Source organism: Heptranchias perlo, chromosome 6 (genome assembly GCF_035084215.1).
Source record: "Heptranchias perlo isolate sHepPer1 chromosome 6, sHepPer1.hap1, whole genome shotgun sequence".
Taxonomy (NCBI): Eukaryota; Metazoa; Chordata; class Chondrichthyes; order Hexanchiformes; family Hexanchidae; genus Heptranchias; species Heptranchias perlo.
The window spans coordinates 15,448,656-15,468,046 of record NC_090330.1 but is presented as its reverse complement, the minus strand read 5'-3'; the positions used below and the strand labels follow the sequence as shown (position 1 = coordinate 15,468,046).

At 43.4% G+C, this 19,391-nt stretch overlaps 1 protein-coding gene across 1 annotated transcript in view; it reads left to right on the top strand.

The window, feature by feature from the left end:
• LOC137322767 (von Willebrand factor A domain-containing protein 3B-like) overlaps window positions 1-19,391 on the top strand; it is a 207,923-nt gene that overhangs the window by 70,871 nt on the left and 117,661 nt on the right. Inside the window, exons 19-21 of the mRNA XM_067985798.1 lie at window positions 2,677-2,795; window positions 8,134-8,184; window positions 8,288-8,465. Coding sequence (XP_067841899.1) covers window positions 2,677-2,795; window positions 8,134-8,184; window positions 8,288-8,465 — 348 coding nt within the window. The remainder of the gene's footprint in view (window positions 1-2,676; window positions 2,796-8,133; window positions 8,185-8,287; window positions 8,466-19,391) is intronic.

The following is a 19,391-nucleotide window of genomic DNA, read 5'->3' as shown; positions in this document are numbered from 1 at the left end:
GTGGCAGTAAGAACATCACACAGATTTATGCGTAATTGTTATTTTTTTCCAAAGGTTTACTTTTTTCTGTTAATTTGCAAATGCCTTGTATGTGGAGTGCAAGAGGGAATTACATAGGATCTATAAATTGGAGGAGTGAACATAGGAACATAGGAACAGGAGTAGGCCATTCAGCCCCTCGTGCCTGCTCTGCCATTTGATAAGATCATGGCTGATCTGTGATCTAACTCCATATACCTGCCTTTGGCCCATATCCCTTAATACCTTTGGTTGGCAAAAAGCTATCTATCTCAGATTTAAATTTAGCAATTGAGCTAGTATCAATTGCCGTTTGCGGAAGAGAGTTCCAAACTTCTACCACCCTTTGTGTGTAGAAGTGTTTTCTAATCTTACTCCTGAAAGGTCTGGCTCTAATTTTTAGACTGTGCCCCGTAGTCCTAGAATCCCCAACCAGCGGAAATAGTTTCTCTCAATGCACCCTATCTGCTCCCCTTATAAACTTCGATCAGATCACCCCTTAACCTTCGAAACTCGAGAGAATACAACCCCAATTTGTGTAATCTCTCCTCGTAACTTAACTCTTGAAGTCTGGGTATCATTCTAGTAAACCTATGCTGCACTCCCTCCAAGGCCAATATGTCCTTCCGAAGGTGCGGTGCCCAGAACTGCTCACAGTACTCCAGGTGCAGTCTAATCAGAGTTTTGTATAGCTGCAGCATAACTTCTGCCCCCTTGTACTCTAGTCCTGTAGATATAAAGGTCAGCATTTCATTAGCCTTATTGATTATTTTCTGTACCTGTTCATGACACTTCAATGATCTATGTACCTGAACCCCTAAGTCCCTTTGGACAGCCACTGTTTTTAACTTTTTACCATTTAGAAAGTACCCTGTTCTATCCTTCTTTGATTCAAAGTGGATGACCTCACATTTGCCTAAATTGAATTCCATTTGCCACAGTTTTGCCCATTCACCTAATTTATCAATATCCTTTTGTAATTTTATGTTTTCATCTACACTGCTTGCAGTGCCACCAATCTTTGTGTCATCGGCAAACTTAGATATGAGACTTTCTATGCCTTCATCTAAGTCGTTAATAAATATTGTGAATAATTGAGGCCCCAAGATAGATCCCTGCGGGACTCCACTAGTCACATCCTGCCAATGTGAGTACCTACCCATTATCCCTACTCTCTGTCGCCTTTCGCTCAGCCAATTTCCTAACCAAGTCCGTACTTTTCCATTGATTCCATGGGCTTCTATCTTAGCTAACAGTCTCTTATGTGGGACTTTATCAAATGCCTTCTGGAAGTCCATATAAATAACATCCATTGACATTCCCCTGTCCACATAGGAGTAACAGCAGCAATGTCACCATTGAAGCCATGAGAGCTTGGCAAAATGTGATACTAGGAGTTTGTACGCATTGGATGGGAGGGAGAGAGAGCTCTAGGACTTTGGTAAGGTGTCTACGAGTTATTCTCTGGTTACTTGGTTATGTTACGAAAGAAGGAAGAACATGCATTTATATAGCAGCTTTCACAACCTCAGGACGGCCCAAAGTGCTTCACATAGCCAGTGAAATACCTTTTGTTACTATAGCCTCACTGTACAATTGCCCTGTTTGTGCCCCATTGTGAAAGAAGTTGGGCAATGTGGTGGCTTGTGGGAGTTGTAAAGCAGTTGTTTGTCTTTGAACATCTGCCCTCAGCTAGGTGGGCTGGGCCGTGAAGTAGATAAGGAAGTTGTTGATATCCATGACATTCACTGTGCACTTGATCATGCTGTGGAGAGAAGATAGGTTGTTGGAACACTTGAAAGATGGGATGGGTAAGATTATGGGTAAGTTTGTGTTTTTTTTTCTGTACTTTTGAATATTTAAAGTATTTATTCTAAGTTTAGTTTTTAAGAGCAAATAGTGGGGTTGTTGGGGACAATTTTGGAGAATTTCTTTTGCTGGAACATGATTGGGAAAATGTTTTTGTTAAAATGTGATCAGGGAGAAAGGTTTTTGCATCATATAATTGTCAAAAATAGAAAATAATAAACTTGAAAGGAGAAAAACACTTCAAATACCTAGCCAATGAGAAAGAGGAAAATTGACCAATGACATGATTGTTATAGTGCAGATGATGGACTCAACGTATGTGATAGGCATGAATTTCATTATAAAGATATTTATAATTACATACATTTACAAATATATTAAAATTCTGTAATTATGTATTTACAATTACATAGGGCTAGCATTTCAACCACACTGAAGCTGGGAAAGAGCCAGCCTTCAAGAACAACGGCAACGGTCTCAAGCTCGAGCTCATGGTTTTAGTTTTTCGCTCCACTAGGGGCCTACCTACATTGCTTAGGGCTGAGTGAGTAAAGCTTTAAAAGTGAGTAAGATCTGTGACAGTGTGCACGTGGGTTAAAGTGAGTAAAGTACACATGTAAATTAGGGTCTGAAACTGAAGCAAATAGGATGCGCATTTTCACATTTTTGTCTGTGAGCATCACCACAGGAGATCATCTAGTATGTTTTTATATTAACGAAAGGTCAAGAAAAAATGAGAATGAAAAGGAATCATCGTCTTCTGAGCTGACATTTTTCTGTGGATATTATTTAAAAAATAATAATGGTACTTTGGATATATTTCAATCTGATGTTTCTATTTTATTCCAGGTGTTACCTTTAGCTCACGTGACCAACAGCAAGAAGCAGATTACACTTATTAATCCACTGGCTGTGAACCTCGAAAGCTACAAACAAAGACTTTTCCAAGCTATTCATTCCTATGCAAAGTAAGTAGGCACAAAATGAAAAGCACTTGCATACATAACAAAACAAATGTTGAGCCCATGCAGCTCTCCATTCTCTAGGCCATTTTTGCGGGGCCAGTACTGACTTTTTTCAAATTGTTTTCCTACCCCATAGATTCCTTTATTCTTTCTTGAATCAGGAATCAATCCAGTTCTTTTTTGAATTTTTCAATTTCAGTCAGTATTCACAGTACTGAGTGGGAATCTATTAATGAAAATTAAGAGATAATTCCTATAGTAAGTTTAGCTCAGAGCTTTCTCAGTTTATAATATATAGCTCTGATTTTTCTATTTTTATTTGCACAAAATAAATTTATATATTCATGAATCTGGTTCTTTCATTTAAAATATTTGAAATAATTCAGCAATTTATTTTTTTACTGAAAATGGATTTAACTTCCTTTACCTCTCTTCATAGCTCATTTTGATTGCTCTCTCTGAATCCTTTTCACTACCTTTTCTAATATTATTTTGGTCACTCTCGTACACAATACAAGACATTTCCCAGTCCTAGCATTGAAGCAGCAGGGCTGAAATATAACAAAATTTGTGCTTACATAAATTGTGAGCAGACATCCCTGTTGAACTTTCCACGGTTGACCCGCATTTAATATGCACACTGAGCTGCCATTCTCTATTAGACCTGCTGCTGTGAGCAAATTAAAAGATGGAGGGAGGGGTGGGATTGGGAAATCTGGCATGCAATCAGCCCTTAAAGGGCTGCAAATGTTACTTTGTAAGGGATTAAAATAGTTTCCAGCCTTTCCAAAGACCGAATGGAGCAAAAGAAATGCTTGCTTTAAAAAAAGGTGGCTAGCAAAACCGATATGAGGTCAGGAAACAGAGGCCGTGGGCAAGTGATGGAGCAGTGGAACAAACAAATCCCATTTGATAGCTGGTGAAGTGGAGGTGCAGCTGCTGGAGATGGGTATGAGGCAGGTTCTCCTGTTTGGTATGGCAGGAAGCCCACATTGAAGGACATCTGTGCACCATGCTTAGAAAGAGGTGGCAATTGGGATCAACACTTTTCACACTACTCAGGAACAGATGTGGCAGAAGGTGACACATCTTAACAAAGCTGTGCAGGTAAGAATACCCAACAGTACTGTTTACCACGTAGATGGCCATGTATGAATGCTGTCAACGTGTTGCACATTTACTGGTGGCCTATGTCAAGCCCTAACACAACCTGACAGCTCTTTCATTGCTTACCAAGCACACCCATACTCCAACAAGGCACGTGTCCGAGGTGCACTTGAAAACCTCGGCACACTGATATCTTCAAAAGGGCATCATACCAAAAATCATTGTACCACAACCGAGCTGCATGACGAATGGTCACACAAAAATATTCAAGTCACTAAATTTATTTTTTCTGGAGAAAAGAAGATTGAAAGTATTTATGATAGTGGTCTTCAAATGAACAAAAGTTACAGATAAAGTTGAAATAAGCAAACTATTCAACTTTGAAAATGAGCATAAGACTAGAAGATGCAAGTACAAAATTAACCCAAACAGAAAATGCTGGAAACACTCAACAGGTCAGGCAACATTTGTGGACAGAACAGGCAAGTTGAGGCTTCAGCTGTGGACCCTTCATTAGAACTATTTTTACAAATTAATTTTAATGAAGGGTCCAGACCTGAATGTGCACCATATGTAAGGTTTTTATTCTATTTACAGACCTGAACTGACCTGACATGCTCCTTGTGATCCTTTCAATGATCTGACAATCCACTGAAAGTCCTTCTGGCTCCTCCTGAACAGGCCAATATCTTTTGCAGCCTGGCCTGCCATGAGATGTTCCCAACTCCCCTGACCCACACATACAAATGTTTTGCCAGGCCCTGACTATAAGCCTAAGTCTCAAGTACTGACTCAAGACCTCGGCTCATACTCCCACTCGCCTAGTGCTCCTTTGCTCATCTGTTCTCTTGCCTGAGCCAATTACATGCCAGCCTACTTGTTTGCTCACCCAGCCCACGTACTTGTTGGGCCATCCACACCAAGTGCTTTCTGATCTGCTTGGCCATTTGTCCACTCATTTCAAATACTTCTTTGCCCAGATGCTCACCTGTCTGCATGCTCCATGCTTCCCTGCCAGCCTTTTCACTTGCCAGCCCAGTGGCTATAGGCATGGCTACAGTGATGTCTTTTTAGCCACATGCACTAATTTTAGTAGAAAATGCCTCAATATACTCACGTAATACAGATAAATGTACTTCACGTGTATATTTACTGAAAAAACATCTACCACTATTCAGTAACCAAGGAAGTAAAGTACTCAAAATGATCAAAAAACACTTGCACACTCTACTTTTCATGTTACCATTTTACCAACAAACACAAAAATGTTAAAGTACCATCTGTATTCACTGTGTGAATATGGGTATAGAGATCACATGCCCAAAGACGGTGTCTATTACTCATTTTTTATTTACTAATCAGAAATGCAATTATCCACACCTGGATTCCCAATTAGCCCCATGTATTAGTGTCTAATGTATTGGGCAACACTGCTTTAGAGCAGATCTGAACTCGACTGGTAAATTACTATAAGTAGAGTGGCTTAATGAGCTGCCTGAGGACAAATTAAGATAAAAACGGCAAATCCTGTAAGCCTCAACCTATCAAGTAAAGCAGAGGTGCAGTGTGAAACTTGTAACATTTACAGGATGGCTGAAGCACTTTAAGTGAGCTTGAACTGAAACATAATTAAATGCAGTCATACCAGGTGATAATCTAGCACAAATACATGTGCAAAATATTCATTTGTAATTTTTTTTCCTGAATAAAATATGCAATAATTATTGGGCCAGATTTTGCTGGAACGGGGCATCTTGCGGCGTGCCGTGTTAGTTAGACTTGTTCGTGCACGTTTTAGGTTTTAAAATTTTTTGCCCACAAAGTTGCTGGAAGTGCGAGCTTGATAATGGTGCAGCGAGGAAACCGGGCATCTGGGACCTTGGTGAACAACGGAACAAACAGTGTATCTCCTTAACATTTGAGATCGAAGGATTGAGAAATAAACAAAGGAAGGACTGAGAAGGAGGGTGAATTAGAGTTGTTCTCAAATCAGGTACAGAAAAAGAAATAAAGATTGATTGGATTAAGAGAGAGAGGAAAAAAAAGACAGAAAGGAAAAGTAAGAAAAAAAATTAAATTTAAAATTTGACATTTTGGAAATCTTCTAAAACAATTCACAACCTGAAGGAATGAAACTTAGACACTTATAATTGTTCACTTTCTAGGCAAGAGAGGTTGATTGGCAGTCATTAACAATTATCTCGTCGTTGAAAGGGTACTAACGCTGTTAATTACTAGACTTAACTTTCTGTGGCACGGTTAATGGACAATTAATGTGCAGATACAACAACTTAATGAAAATCGTGGGGAGGCAAATGGTGGAGTGGCACAAATTGGCCAGCAACTTGTAGTGATTTGCAATTCACAGGCTATCTCTTCCTTGCTACAAGTTGCTGGCCTATTTGCACATTAATAATGGTGTGCATCGTTCAGATGCTGTTATTTTTTCAGAAATTCTGGCCTGTTATGATGTTTTGCGAAAAAAATACATCTGATGGCAGACCAGAAATGAATATATTGTTTGCATAAATGCTCATTTTTACTTTTGCCTTGTGTCTTATTGGGGTGAAATTCCTGTTTTTTTTAAGAAACAGTCAGCATGAGGGCAAAATGTTATATCCAATTTTGTGGTAACATTGCCTTTTTAAAATGACATCTCACTTCTCTTATTACGGTAGAGTTAAAATTTGCAGTTTGAATTGTAGCAGAAGAAATATAATTATATAAATAATAGGCTAAGCATTCTCTGATTTTTAAAAATGTAATTGCATTTTTTTTTAACACTTAACATAATGTATAAAATAATTTTTTTTCGGAACTTAATTTCATTCTAAGCCTCCATTCCCAGTTTCCTGTAAATGCACTGATGAAAATATCTCCTCCTTAAACAAATACAGGCATCATTTAAATATGTTAATAAGGGTCCTGCACCTGAATCAGGATCCTTTTGAGAAATTGGTGTCGGTGCGTGCCTGAGATGTCACTTCCCAAACCCGCCCAGCAAATCATTGCAGGAACAGTCAGGAAGCAGCCTTCACAACTGTTATTTAAAGAGATCATAGGATTCAGAGGAGGTGCTGGATCCCAGAACCAAGATGGCAGCATTCTGAACTTCCATCAACGCTGTCAGAGCTATCAGCAGAGGCTTCATCGCTGTGGGGCTCCCTGCAGTGCTCATAGATCTGATCATTCACTCTATGGTTGACTGCATGGTCTCGATGCTGTGCACAATGACAGCACTCCTCCATGTCCTCCGACATTGTGTGCAAGCTCGCTGGCAGGTAGACCAGTTCACTTAGAAGGTCCCTGGGTATTGCCATCAGTCTTCTTATGTATGGCGGACCTTTGAAGTCTTCATCTGTGCCCTCTGTGGCAGGACTCAGAGCCCTGGCAGTCTACCCATTCTATTTAAATTAGTCAGGGAGACCAATTTGGGGCCTTAGTTGCGTCCACGTGATTGGGCACGTGCTTTGAATGCGGCACCCATTCTGCACACGAAAACTGGCTTAAACCAACACAAGAATGTGAACTCTGTATAATAACTGCGTATGACTCTGTCTAGTATTACCCTGTAACAGTACTGATTTTATCTCTGTGTCCATTGCTGTATTGTACCTAAAATAAAATCTCTTAACATAAAATTTCAAATCAAGGAATCAGGCATTTAAAGGTTAAGCTGGCATAATAATAATGGTAAGCACAGAATCCCCACCATGTATTGAGCAAAAAGAAGAAGCAGCCAAAGTGCTTTAAGAAAGACAATGGGCGAAACTTTCAAACTCGGCAGAATGGAAAGGAAGATTGAGCGTGTTGTATAATGGTGGCCGATCCACTACCGCCCATTGACATGGCCCCACTGAAGTTCAAAGTTTCACTCTATCTTTATTTTCCTTCATGTGTAGGAGCCATTTACGCTAATTGTTTTGTATATGCTGGAGTTTGTGCATTTATCACGTAAATAACTCACTGGTGACTTTGCTGATGAGTCTTATGGTGTGCCTCACTTGTGGTATACACTGGACATCTGGGTACTTGCATTGTATTTAATTACTAAAACGATTTACTTTATTGTTTTGGCACACTCTATTGTGGTTTTAAGCTTGTTCACAATGGGTTTCTGCTGATGCAATTTGTTCATCTGACTTTGGATTAACCTTTTTAAATAGCACATAACTGGAGTTTTCAAATTCATTATTAGTCAAGAATTCTTGACACTTTTTTTTTCTTTTGAAAGGCGTCTAAATTTAATCGTATGGAGAGTATTATCTCAAGAGGAGCGAGATAAGTAAGTAACAACATTCTGTACAAAACAGTACATAAGCATTTTTTGTTGTAAATACAATTAGATTTTGATATTTCTTTTTCTGTGTGTGTTCATTTCATACAAGGTTCAGCAGTGATAAACCAATCTCATTCAGCGACCACAAGGAGGCCTTACTCCAGGCTTTGGACAGAATGGGTTGGCCTATTCCTCAGGAAGATGTTACACTATTAGAGGATGAAATCCAGACTGGTTATTCATATGAACAGCAGGCTTCTGACCTCCAGAAAGCTGCTAAAGAGAAGGTTTGTGAATCTTCTGCAGGATTAGAGTGACGACTGTAACACAGAAATGGATATTTGTCCAAAGGATTTCAAATATTTCACTTCATGAGTTATTAATTACTAATTGTTGATGTAAAAGAATTGGCCTTGAAGTCTAAAATTGGGATTAAGGAAAGGTTCTAACAAATTGGTTGATCTTTAGTGGTCCCCTGTCAGAAAAAAGCTTGATCGACCTCTACAGTTCTAACTCCTGCTGAAGGCAGGAAAACTCAAACCTAATTACATTCATAAGTGTTGAGTAAAATAATCAGAAATGTTGTAAAATCTGGTGTCTTAGCACTTGCGGCAGATTTTTAGCCTCAGCGTACGATGTATACAACAATAATTTTCAGAGTTTACAAGACAACTGGTGTAAAAATCCCATGCACGACTTTCACACCAGTGCAACCAATTTGCTTTATTTTATGTTATATGATGAAATAATACTATATTAAAGCAGAGAACATTATACCAAAGATAAGGGGTCTATGAGTTTGCTGTCCATTTCAATATTTTCACCTTATCACTTTCTGACAAGCACATTTTCCATAACGTAGAATAAATACAAGTTTTTAAAAATTCATTCTCGGGATGTGGGCATCGCTGGCAAGGCCAGCATTTATTGCCAATCCCCAAGTTGCCTTGAGAAGGTGGCGATGAGCCACCTTCTTGAAGCGGTTTGATAGAACTGAGTGGCTTGATAGGTCACTTCAGATTGTGGCTAAGAGTTAACTACATTGGAGTGGGAATGGGGTCACATAGAGGCCAGACTGGGTAAGGATGGCAGGTTTTCTTCCCTGAAGAGCATTAGTGAACCAGTTGGGTTTTTATGACAATTTGAGAGCTTCACGATCACTTTTTTACTGATACCAGCTTTTTTATTTCCAGCTTTAAAAAAAAAATTGGAATTCAAATAGTCAAACTGCCTGCTAATTGCTTCTAACTACTCAATATACATAAGAACATAAAAAATAGGAGCAGGAGTAGGCCATATGGCCCCTCGAGCCTGCTCCACCATTCGATAAGATATTCAACCTTAACTCCACTTTCCTGCCTGATCCCCATATCTCTTGATTCCCCTAGAGTCCAAAAATCTATCTATTTCAGCCTTGAAGATATTCAACGACTGAGCATCCACAGCCCTCTGGGGTAGAGAATTCCAAAGATTCACAACCCTCTGAGAAATTCTTCCTCATCTTAGCCTTAAATGGCCGATCCCTTATCCTGAGACTATGCCCCCTAGTTCTAGACTCTCCAGCCAGGGGAAACAACCTTTCAGCACCTACCCCCTCAGTCAAGCCCCCTCAGAATCAACATGTTTCAATGAGATCACCTCTCATTCTTCCAAACTCCAGAGTATAGACCCATTCTACTCAATCTCTCCTCATAGGACAACCCTCTCATCCCAGGAATCAATCTAGTAAACCTTCGTTGCAAATATATCCTTCCTTAGATAAGGAGACCAAAACTGTACACAGTACTTCAGATGTGGTCTCACCAAAGCCCTGTACAATTGTAGCAAGACTTCCGTACTCTTGTACTCCAACCCCCTTGCAATATAGGCCAACATGCCAATAGCCTTCCTAATTGCTTGCTGTACCTGCATGCTAACTTTCTGTGTTTCTTGTACGAGAACACCCAAATCTCTCTGAACGCCAACATTTAATAGTTTCTCACCATTTAAAAAATATTCTGTTTTTCTATTCTTCCTACCTCATTACCCCACATTGTACTCCATCTGCCACCTTCTTGCCCATTCACTTAACCTGTCTATATCCCTTTGCAGACTCTTTGGGCTCAATTTTAAAACAGAGCCGGGAAGAGGGTGGGGGTTCAAATTGAGGTTGGGAAACCCAATAGTATGGGTGTCAAGGACGTCCTTACAATTTTGACGTAAGGACGTCTTTTTTTTGTTGGTTTCCCGTCCGACTGACCGGCTGATTGACAGGCTGGTCACAGTCGGACAGGTGACCAGCCAGGGAGAGGACGTCTTCAGGTAAGTCTTTGTTTGTATGGACGGGGGGGGCATGCATGGGCAAGTGGCATGCGTGGCATAGGTTGGCATATGTGGGCACGGGTGGCACTGGTGGGCATAGGTTGGCATGGGGTCATGAGTCGTGGGGGATGGGATTGGGGGTCAGTCATGGGGGGCTGTTGGGATCAGAGGTCATGGCGGGGGTTTGCGATCATTGAGGGGGGACGGTCGGGGGTCAGAGGATAAGAGGATCGGAGTGGGGGGGAGGATCGGAGTGGGGGGGGAGGATCGGAGTGGGGGAGAGGATTGGGATTGGAGGGGGAGGATCGGCATTGGGGTCAGGGGTCAGGGGGAGGATCGGGGTCGGGTGTCGGGGTCAGGGGTCCGCGATTGGGGCTCAGGGGTCTGCGATCGTTGGGATACAAAGCTAGGTAGGAAAGTAAGCTGTGAGGAGGACACAAAGGGCTCAATTTTCAAAGTAAAAAACGGGTGGCTTGTTGGGCCTGGGGGAAGCACTCCTGCTCCTCTGGGCCCACAAGCTGTGCCTTTCTCGACACCTACCCGTTAGTCTCGGGCCTTCTCGCCTCCTTTCACGAGGCGTAAAATAGAAGGCCCGGGAATCCCGCCCCCCCTCCGGAGTTGAAATCGGGAATTGGAGAAAAATGGAGACCCGAAGCCTCCTTGAAAGGTTAAGATCCGCCCCGCCCCCTGGGAACAGATTGTTTGTCCGCCCCTCGTCCCGCCCCGGTGAAAACCGATATTTAGGCGGGTTGGGGAGCGGGTCTGAAATGATGGCAATTTTCAATGCCCCCTGCCCCCAGCCCACCCGTTTTTTTACTTTGAAAATTGAGCCCTTTGTGTCCTCCTCACAGCTTACTTTCCTACCTAGCTTTGTATCGTCAGCAAACTTGGATACATTACACTCGGTCCTTTCACCTAAGTCATTAATGTAGATTGTAAATAGCTGAGGCCCAAGCACTAATCCTTGCAGCACCCTACTAGTTGCAGCCTGCCAACCTGAAAATGACCCTTTTATCCCTATTCTCTGTTTTCTGTCCGTTAACCAATCCTCTATCCATGATAATATGTTACCCATATCTTGCGTAACAACCTATGTGGTGCCTTTTGAAAATCCAAATATACTACATCCATTGGGTCCCCTTTATCTATTCTGCTAGTTACAGCCTCAAAAAACTCTAATAAATTTGTCAAACATGATTTCCATTTCATAAAACCATGTTGACTCTGCCTAATCATACCGTGATTTTCTAAGTGACCTGTTACCACTTCCTTAATAATGGATTCGAGCATTTTCCCGATGACCAATGTCAGGCTAACTGCCTGTAGTTCCCTCCTTTCTTGAATAGCAGTGTTATATTTGCTACCTTCCAATCCGCTGGGACCATTCTAGGATCTAGGGAATTTTGGACGATCACAACCAATGCATCCACTATCTCTGCAGCCACTATTTTTAGAACACTAGGATATAGGCCAACAGGCCCAGGGGATTTGTCGGCTTTTAGTCCCATTAGTTTCTCTAGTACTTTTTCTCTACTGATATTAATTGCTTTAAGTTCCTAACTCTTATTAGTCCCTTGGTTCCCCACTATTTCTGGTATGCTTTTTGTGTCTTCTACTGTGAAGATAGATACAAAATATTTGTTTAACGTCTCTGCCATTTCCTTATTTCCGATTATAATTTCTCCTGTCTCAGCCTCTAAGGGACCAACGTTTACCTTTGCTACTCTCTTTTTACAGAAGCTCTTACAACCTGTTTTTTAAATTTCTTGCTAGTTTTCTCTGATATTCTATTTTCTCCCTTTTGATCAATTTTTTGGTCATCCTATGCTGGTTTCTAGAACTCTCCCAATTATAAGCCTCTTTTTTTTGATATAATACTATCCTTAATTTCTTTAGTTAGCCACGGATGGATCACTTTTCCCATTGAGTTTTTATTTCTCAATGGAATGCATATTCGTTAAGAATTTTGAAATATTTCTTTAAATGTTCGCCATTGCTTATTTACCGTCATACCTTTTAATCTAATTTCCCAATCTACCTTAGTCAACTCGCCCTTCATACCTATGTAATTGGCTTTATTTAAGTTTAAGAATCTAGTTTCAGACTTATGTATGTCACTCTCAAACTCAATGTGAAATTCTATCATATTATGATCACTCTTCCCCAGAGGATCCTTTATTATGAGATTACTAATTAACCCTGAGTCATTACACAATACAAGATCTAAACTAACCTGTTCCCTGGTTGGTTCCACGATGTATTGTTCTAGGAAACTGTCTCGAATGCATTCCATGAACTCGTCCTCCAGACTACCTTTGTCAATTTGACTTGTCCAGTCTATATGAAGATTACAGTCCCCCATGATTATCGTATTATCTTTGTTACAACCTCCTCTTATTTCTTGATTAATACTCTGTCCAACGGTATAGCTATTGTTAGGGGGCCTATGAACTATTCCCACCAGTGTTTTCTGCCCCTTGTTATTACCCATACTGATTCTACCTACTGATCTTCCGAGCCAAGATTTTTTCTCACTACTGTCTTTATGCCATCTTTTATAATCAGGGCTACCCCCACACCCCCTATCCTTTTTCATTCTGCCTGTCTTTTTAAAAGGTCAAGTACCCTGGAATATTAATTTCCCAACCTTGGTCACCTTGCAACCACTTCTCTGTAATGGCTACCAGATCAAGCCCATTTATCTCTATTTGTGCCACTAATTCATCTATCTTGTTACGAATGCTTTGTGCATTCAGATAAAGAGCTTTTAATTTTAATTTTTTATCATTTTTCCCTGCTTTGACCTTATTCGCTGATGTACTATTACCATTAAACACTCTGTCCCTTCCTGTCATACTCTGCTTATCTTCACTACACTGCTCTGTTGCCTTGACTTTTCTCTTTAGATTTTTTAATTTTCCGTCACCTGACCCCTCACCCCTTTTTAATTTAAAGCCCTATCTACAGCCCTAGTTATTCGATTCGCCAGGACACTGGTCCCAGCCCAGTTTAATAGGAGCCTGTCCCAACAGGTCAGCTCCCTCTTTCTCCTGTACTGGTGCCAGTGCCCCATGAATCGAAACTCCTGTCTCTCACATTACTCTTTGAGCCAAGCATTTAGCCCTCTGACCTGCTTGACCCTATACCAATTTGCGCGTGGCTCAGGTAGGAATCCTTGTCTTCAAAAGTAATAGAGCATCACAGCAGAGCATATTTTAAGTTTAAAAATGTCAAGTGAATTTATTTACAAAAGATGAACAAACACATAAGTAACAACTATATAAGTAGACAATTTTCCACTTAATTACTCCAGTGCATTAATAAAAATATTGCAACTCTTAAAGATAATCTAACTCTTTGTAAGTAACTGTACAATAATGCAGTATTTCTTCCTGTGAGCAAAAGACAGAATAATTGAATCTTGGATTTCAGATGATGACGAACCACTCAAACAAATTATGACCTCACCTGAATGTCTCATTGAAATTACTGCCTTGCAATTTAGTCCTAGGCATCTATTATTTTACTCATAATGAGTCCTTTCATCAGACATGATGATTGCCAAAGCCACTTTTTTTTTTGAACTCAGCTATAATCAAATATATTAAAACGTTAGCAATTAGCAGCAGAGCCTATGATATAACGCTTATTTTTGTCGCATGCTCTGCAGCAGGATTAAGGATAATTGAAGGAAGCAAAATACAATCAGGCTCGAATGCTAATTGCAGAGTGTTCTGGGAGAGTTAGATTGGGTGGATGAAGATGACTTCTGCAAGTAGTAAAGCACTTCAGAGAGAATGAGAACTGCTTGCTTCTTGATTGCCACATCAGTATTGACAAATGCTAGAATTAGCTGGTGTATACTGGGAAATTGTGACATAGCTGTCTAAAAATGGTACAGTATTTATCTTCCATTCTGGAACATGTTATACTCTTCTTCATCATTGCTAATAGCATCAACCAGTGATTCAACATCTGTCAGGAGGTAGTGCCTACTTTGGTGTAGACATTTGGAAATAGCAACACTTTTGATCACGTGAAAACACTCAACAAGACATGAATTAGGGCATCAGAACTCTAACTGGTCTGCTTTCAAACATACTTTCATTAGTGTCCTGGAAAGAATTCCAAGAGCACGATTAAGGCATATGTCTGAGCCAATTGGATTGGGCTCAAGCAACCAACTGCTGTTTCACATTAGCATCCGCCCACTAGTCAAAAGACCTACACTCCAGCTGAACCCAACCAAGCAGATTACATACAGTCTTGCAGAATGTCAAGTCTTATCCAAGCAGCTAAAAGTTGTGTATAAATATTAATAGTCCAGGCCTCTGGATTAGTAGTTCAGTGGCATAACCACCACACTGCCGTACCCATGTTAGGTAGGGAAGTCCAGGATATTTACTCAGTGAACGTGAAGGAACAGCGATTATATGTCAAAGTGCGAATTGTTAGGAATGGTGTTCCCATGACATTGCAGTTCTTGTCTTTCTCAGTGGTAGATGTTGCAGGGGAGGGAGGTGCTGACGAAGTAACCTTCATCAGTTGCTGCAGTGCACCCTGTAGATTGTGCATACTATCCTGGGCGCCTTCCTCCTCCAGGTCATCCATTGGGAGGCCTCTTTGTAAAGCAAAATTGTACACCATGCACCACTATCCAGCAGTCCTGAGCTGGACTTAATTGCACAGTACCCCAGACCAATCAGACACTTGAAATGTGCCTTCAGAATATCAATAATGTGCACTCTGGTGACAGAATAGATCTTGTGATAGCAAAGCTCAGCTGTTGTCCCTGGGAAAGGTGTCATCATCCATTGCTGTAGAGGGTAGCCTTGATTTCCCAGATCCACCTAGATACTTGTACTTGTGAAAGAATGTGAGTACAGTGGTGTGTCTTAAAATGAAAGCATTGAGCAAACATTCAGTTGCATGATGTGGTGATGCTCATCACAAACCGGCTGGACGTTGAACAAGTAGAATTCTTTTCTGTTGATGGAAGTGATGGGATTGATGAAGAGAGCACATTTGACCTCGTAGGTGCACCTATGACTCCTTCGTGCTGCCTGCTAAATAGAATGCTACCTGCGCTGCTGAGAGGCTGCACAGAGTATCAGGAATCCTGAAATGGGACGTGTCCAGCACTCGTCACAGGTGCAGGTGCACATTTTAAAGGGCAGGTGCACAGTCTATTGGGAGGAGGGAAAGATGGCAGGAAGGATCGCGGGACCGGTATGAGACTGCACCTCACGCTTCTCAGACGATGCACTGGAGGCCCTGGTGGAGGGGGTGGATGAAAGGAGGGCCAACCTGTACCCGTAGCATTGCAGGAGACCCTCTAGATTCCAGCTCCACAGGCATTGGGAAGCTGTGGCCTAGGAAGTCAACACCAGGAGCATGGCACCATGCACGTGGGTGCAGTGCCGAAAGAAGTTAAACGATTTGACATGAGTGGTCAAGGTGAGTGAATGCAAGTGTCAAGTGGCACATCCGACCCACTGTACCACGCATGACACCCCCTGTCACCCACCCATCAACAAACACTGTCCATCCGTACGCAATGCTGCACTTGGCATGCTGCATCTCACCCTCACATAGTACCACACTTGCAGGCCACACAACCACCACTCACAGGTCACACACATTGGCAGCTATTCGACCATGACAGGCACATCACCCACGCACCTTGCAGGATACTCACTGACACACTGCCCTCTGTCTTGCAGGAGAAGGTGGCGCATAGCGGCCAGCAACAGGAGAGACCTGAGGGAGGACAGGCACGCCTACACGTCCTCACCCCCTTGGAGGAGCCCGCGCTTCGGATCATTGGAAGGGCCGTTGCTGCAGCCGCGACCATATGCCGTGCTGGAGATCCCGATGAGGGGGATCTCTGCATATCTAATGCTCCTTCTCGTTTCCCACATCTCCCTCCTCCCACAATCTTTTCTGACTCACGTGCTGCCGATGCTGTCAGCATGCACATCTTACTTGCTCCTCTCTCCGCTCCACAACTCAACCTGTTTCCCTTTGTCATTGCAGATACCCAAGAACATGTGGCTGCACCGTCTGAGGAGGAGGAGGAGAGGGTCACTGAAGCCACACCGTCACTCGATCTGACACTCGCATCCTACCAGCTCAGAGACTGACACTGCGCGTCCTTTAGAGGCTGGGTTAGAGGAGGGATCTGCATGTGGTGAATCACTGGGCACAAGTGCGCAGGAGCCAGGGTGGGAGGAACGGACATCACAGGTGCCAGCTATTGGAGGGTGAGGTCGCTCGCTAGTTCTGCTGCAGAGGAGTCAGATGAGAACTTTGATGGGTGAGGCTATAGAAGACGGCTGATGGGCATACACCACCAAATGCTTGGTGCACTGGAAAGCCTGCCAGAAAGCCTGCGCACAATGATAAGGGGCATGGAGGAGTCCAGCTCCAACTTGGCACAGGGCTTTGTGCAGAGCTTGGAGCCCATTCTTTCTCACATGGAGCGGGTGGTCACCTCCATCAGCACACCTGTGGAACTCACCATGATGCAGTGTCTAATGGCCGATGTCGTGGCTTCCATTGCAGCATGAACAGCTGCCATTGCAGCACAAACTGATGTCATTGAAGACCTGCAAGCTATGGATGAAGCTCAAACTGCTGCAATGGCAACTCAGACTCCAGCAATATGTTCTCCAGCTGATCACCAGGATTGCTGAGGTGCTGCCCCAGAAAAGTGACAGTGGCGCCATGGCAGTCAGACCTGCTGTCCTTTCCCCGTCGACAGCATTCCTGCTTCCACCCCTGCCATTCTGCCAGTGCCCTTGTTGTTGCCTATCAGCCAGCCAGGCCAGACTGCTGCAGCCCATGTTGAGACAGTGCAGTCTGAAGCCGGGCCCTGCCGGCCCAAAGCAGCTCGAGATCGTCCTCCAAGGCCATCTGCACGCTCCTCAATTGAAGGTCAGCAGCCTTCCACCATCCATGCTCCAGCCACTGGGGATGCACCTCGTAGGTGCACTAGGATAGGTACAGGCACACAAGAGACAAGCACTGAGGGAATGCACAAGGGTGAATAGTCCCCTTTTGTTTGCATAATTTCATTTGTTAATTGATAAATGTGACTTTGATGGTGGTTTTTATTTGTGCAATGAGCTGAGGGGGAAAGCAATGTGTAATCAGATGGAGGGCGATTTGATGGTCATGTGGGAGTGGATGGGGGGGAATTGTAGGACTGTTGATGAATTGGGAGATGTCGTTCACATTACTGATACCGGGCGCGGATGAGGTGAGCACACAGAGCCCTTGCAGACAAGGCGTGTGTTCCTTGTTGTCCCCTTGTATCTTCCTCCACATCCTCCTCCGGCTCCTCCCCCTCCACTTGGTCAGCCTCTTCCTCCTCCTCCTCCTCCTCCTCAGCCTCTACCTCTTCCTCCTCACCCTCTGGCTCAGGATCTTGTCTGATCATTGGTGGCAAGGGCTGGTCCCATTGATGGCGAGGTTGTGCAGCATGCAGCTTACCACCATGAATCTTCCCACCCGCTCAGCAGAGTGCTGCAGGGCTATTCCTGAACGGCCCAAGCAGCAGAGGCGTTGCTTCAGGAGGCCTATGGTACGCTCCATTGGCTCTCGTTGTAGGCCTGCTCTGCACGTGTGTGTGCATGCCGCACTGGAGCCATGACCCACAGCATGAGGGGATAGCCCTTGTTGCTCAGTAGCCAGCCTTTGACTGGCCGAGCCAGGTGAAAGATAGCTGATATGTTGGACTGCTGCATAACAAAAGGCATCGTGACTGCTCCCAGGGTAGCAGGCATCGACCTCCATGATACGATGCGTGTGGTCACACACCTGCTGCGTGTTCAGGGAGTGGAAGCCCTTTTGGTTCACGATGACGGCCGAGTTGATATGCGGAACACGCAAGGCAATATGCATGCAGTCAATGGCACCCTGCACCGTGAGGAAGCCTGCAATGCGAGCAAACCCTCGTGCTCACTGGTTCTGCTTGTTTCTATCAAGGGACACATGACAAACCTGTTCCTCATCTCGTATAGTGCGCCTGAGACCTCCTTTATGCAGCAGTGCACTGCAAACTGCGAGATGTTGCACATATCGCCAGCAGAGGCCTGATAGAATCCAGAGCCGTAGAAGTTCAGCTCCGTGGTTACCTTCATAACCCCATGCAATGCTGTCCTTGCCCTGCTCTGAGGCAGTAGTTGTGGCTGCAGCAGTTGACAGATCTCCATCACGACCTCCTTGGTGAACCTCAGCCATCGGATGCACTGCTCTTCACTCATGTTGAGGTAAGAGAATTGGTCCCGGAAGGCCTTCATTGGATATGGCCTCCTCTGCGTGGCCTCTCTGCATGCCCCCAGTCATGTTCAATGCCCGACGGGAGCCCTAGCAGACCACCCATGGTTGCCAGGAATCTTGTTCAACCACTGTTGTAACTTTCCCAACCGTAAGGCAGTACCTGCCGAACCACTCTCAAATGTACTCTAGCAACTCCTCAGTTAGTATAGGGAGCTTCAAAAAACGTTTTCCATTCTACCAGCAGCCAGAAGCAATAATCCAGCAACTAACCTGCAGCACCTGCATGATCCCTTTAAATAGCACTGGTTGGGGTCGGTGGGGGGGGGGGTCCACCAGGCACTCTAAGACATGTTCAGGTGTGCGTAGTTACGACAGTGCCTTGAGTGGAGCATTACGTTCCAAAATGGTATCTATCACTTTAAATCAGCGATGCACACTGTACGCATTTTCTCCCTACTTTACATGCTGAGGCGATCGCTCTCTGCGCATGCGCTAATACCTTTACCAAGATGGCGTCTGGCGCATGTCACGTTAGAAGTGTGTGTATCGAAGATGCCATCTTGGCACTCCAGGAGGCCGCATAGTGCCGAAACAACGGGCACTAGATGGCCCAATTTCTAGCCCCTTGT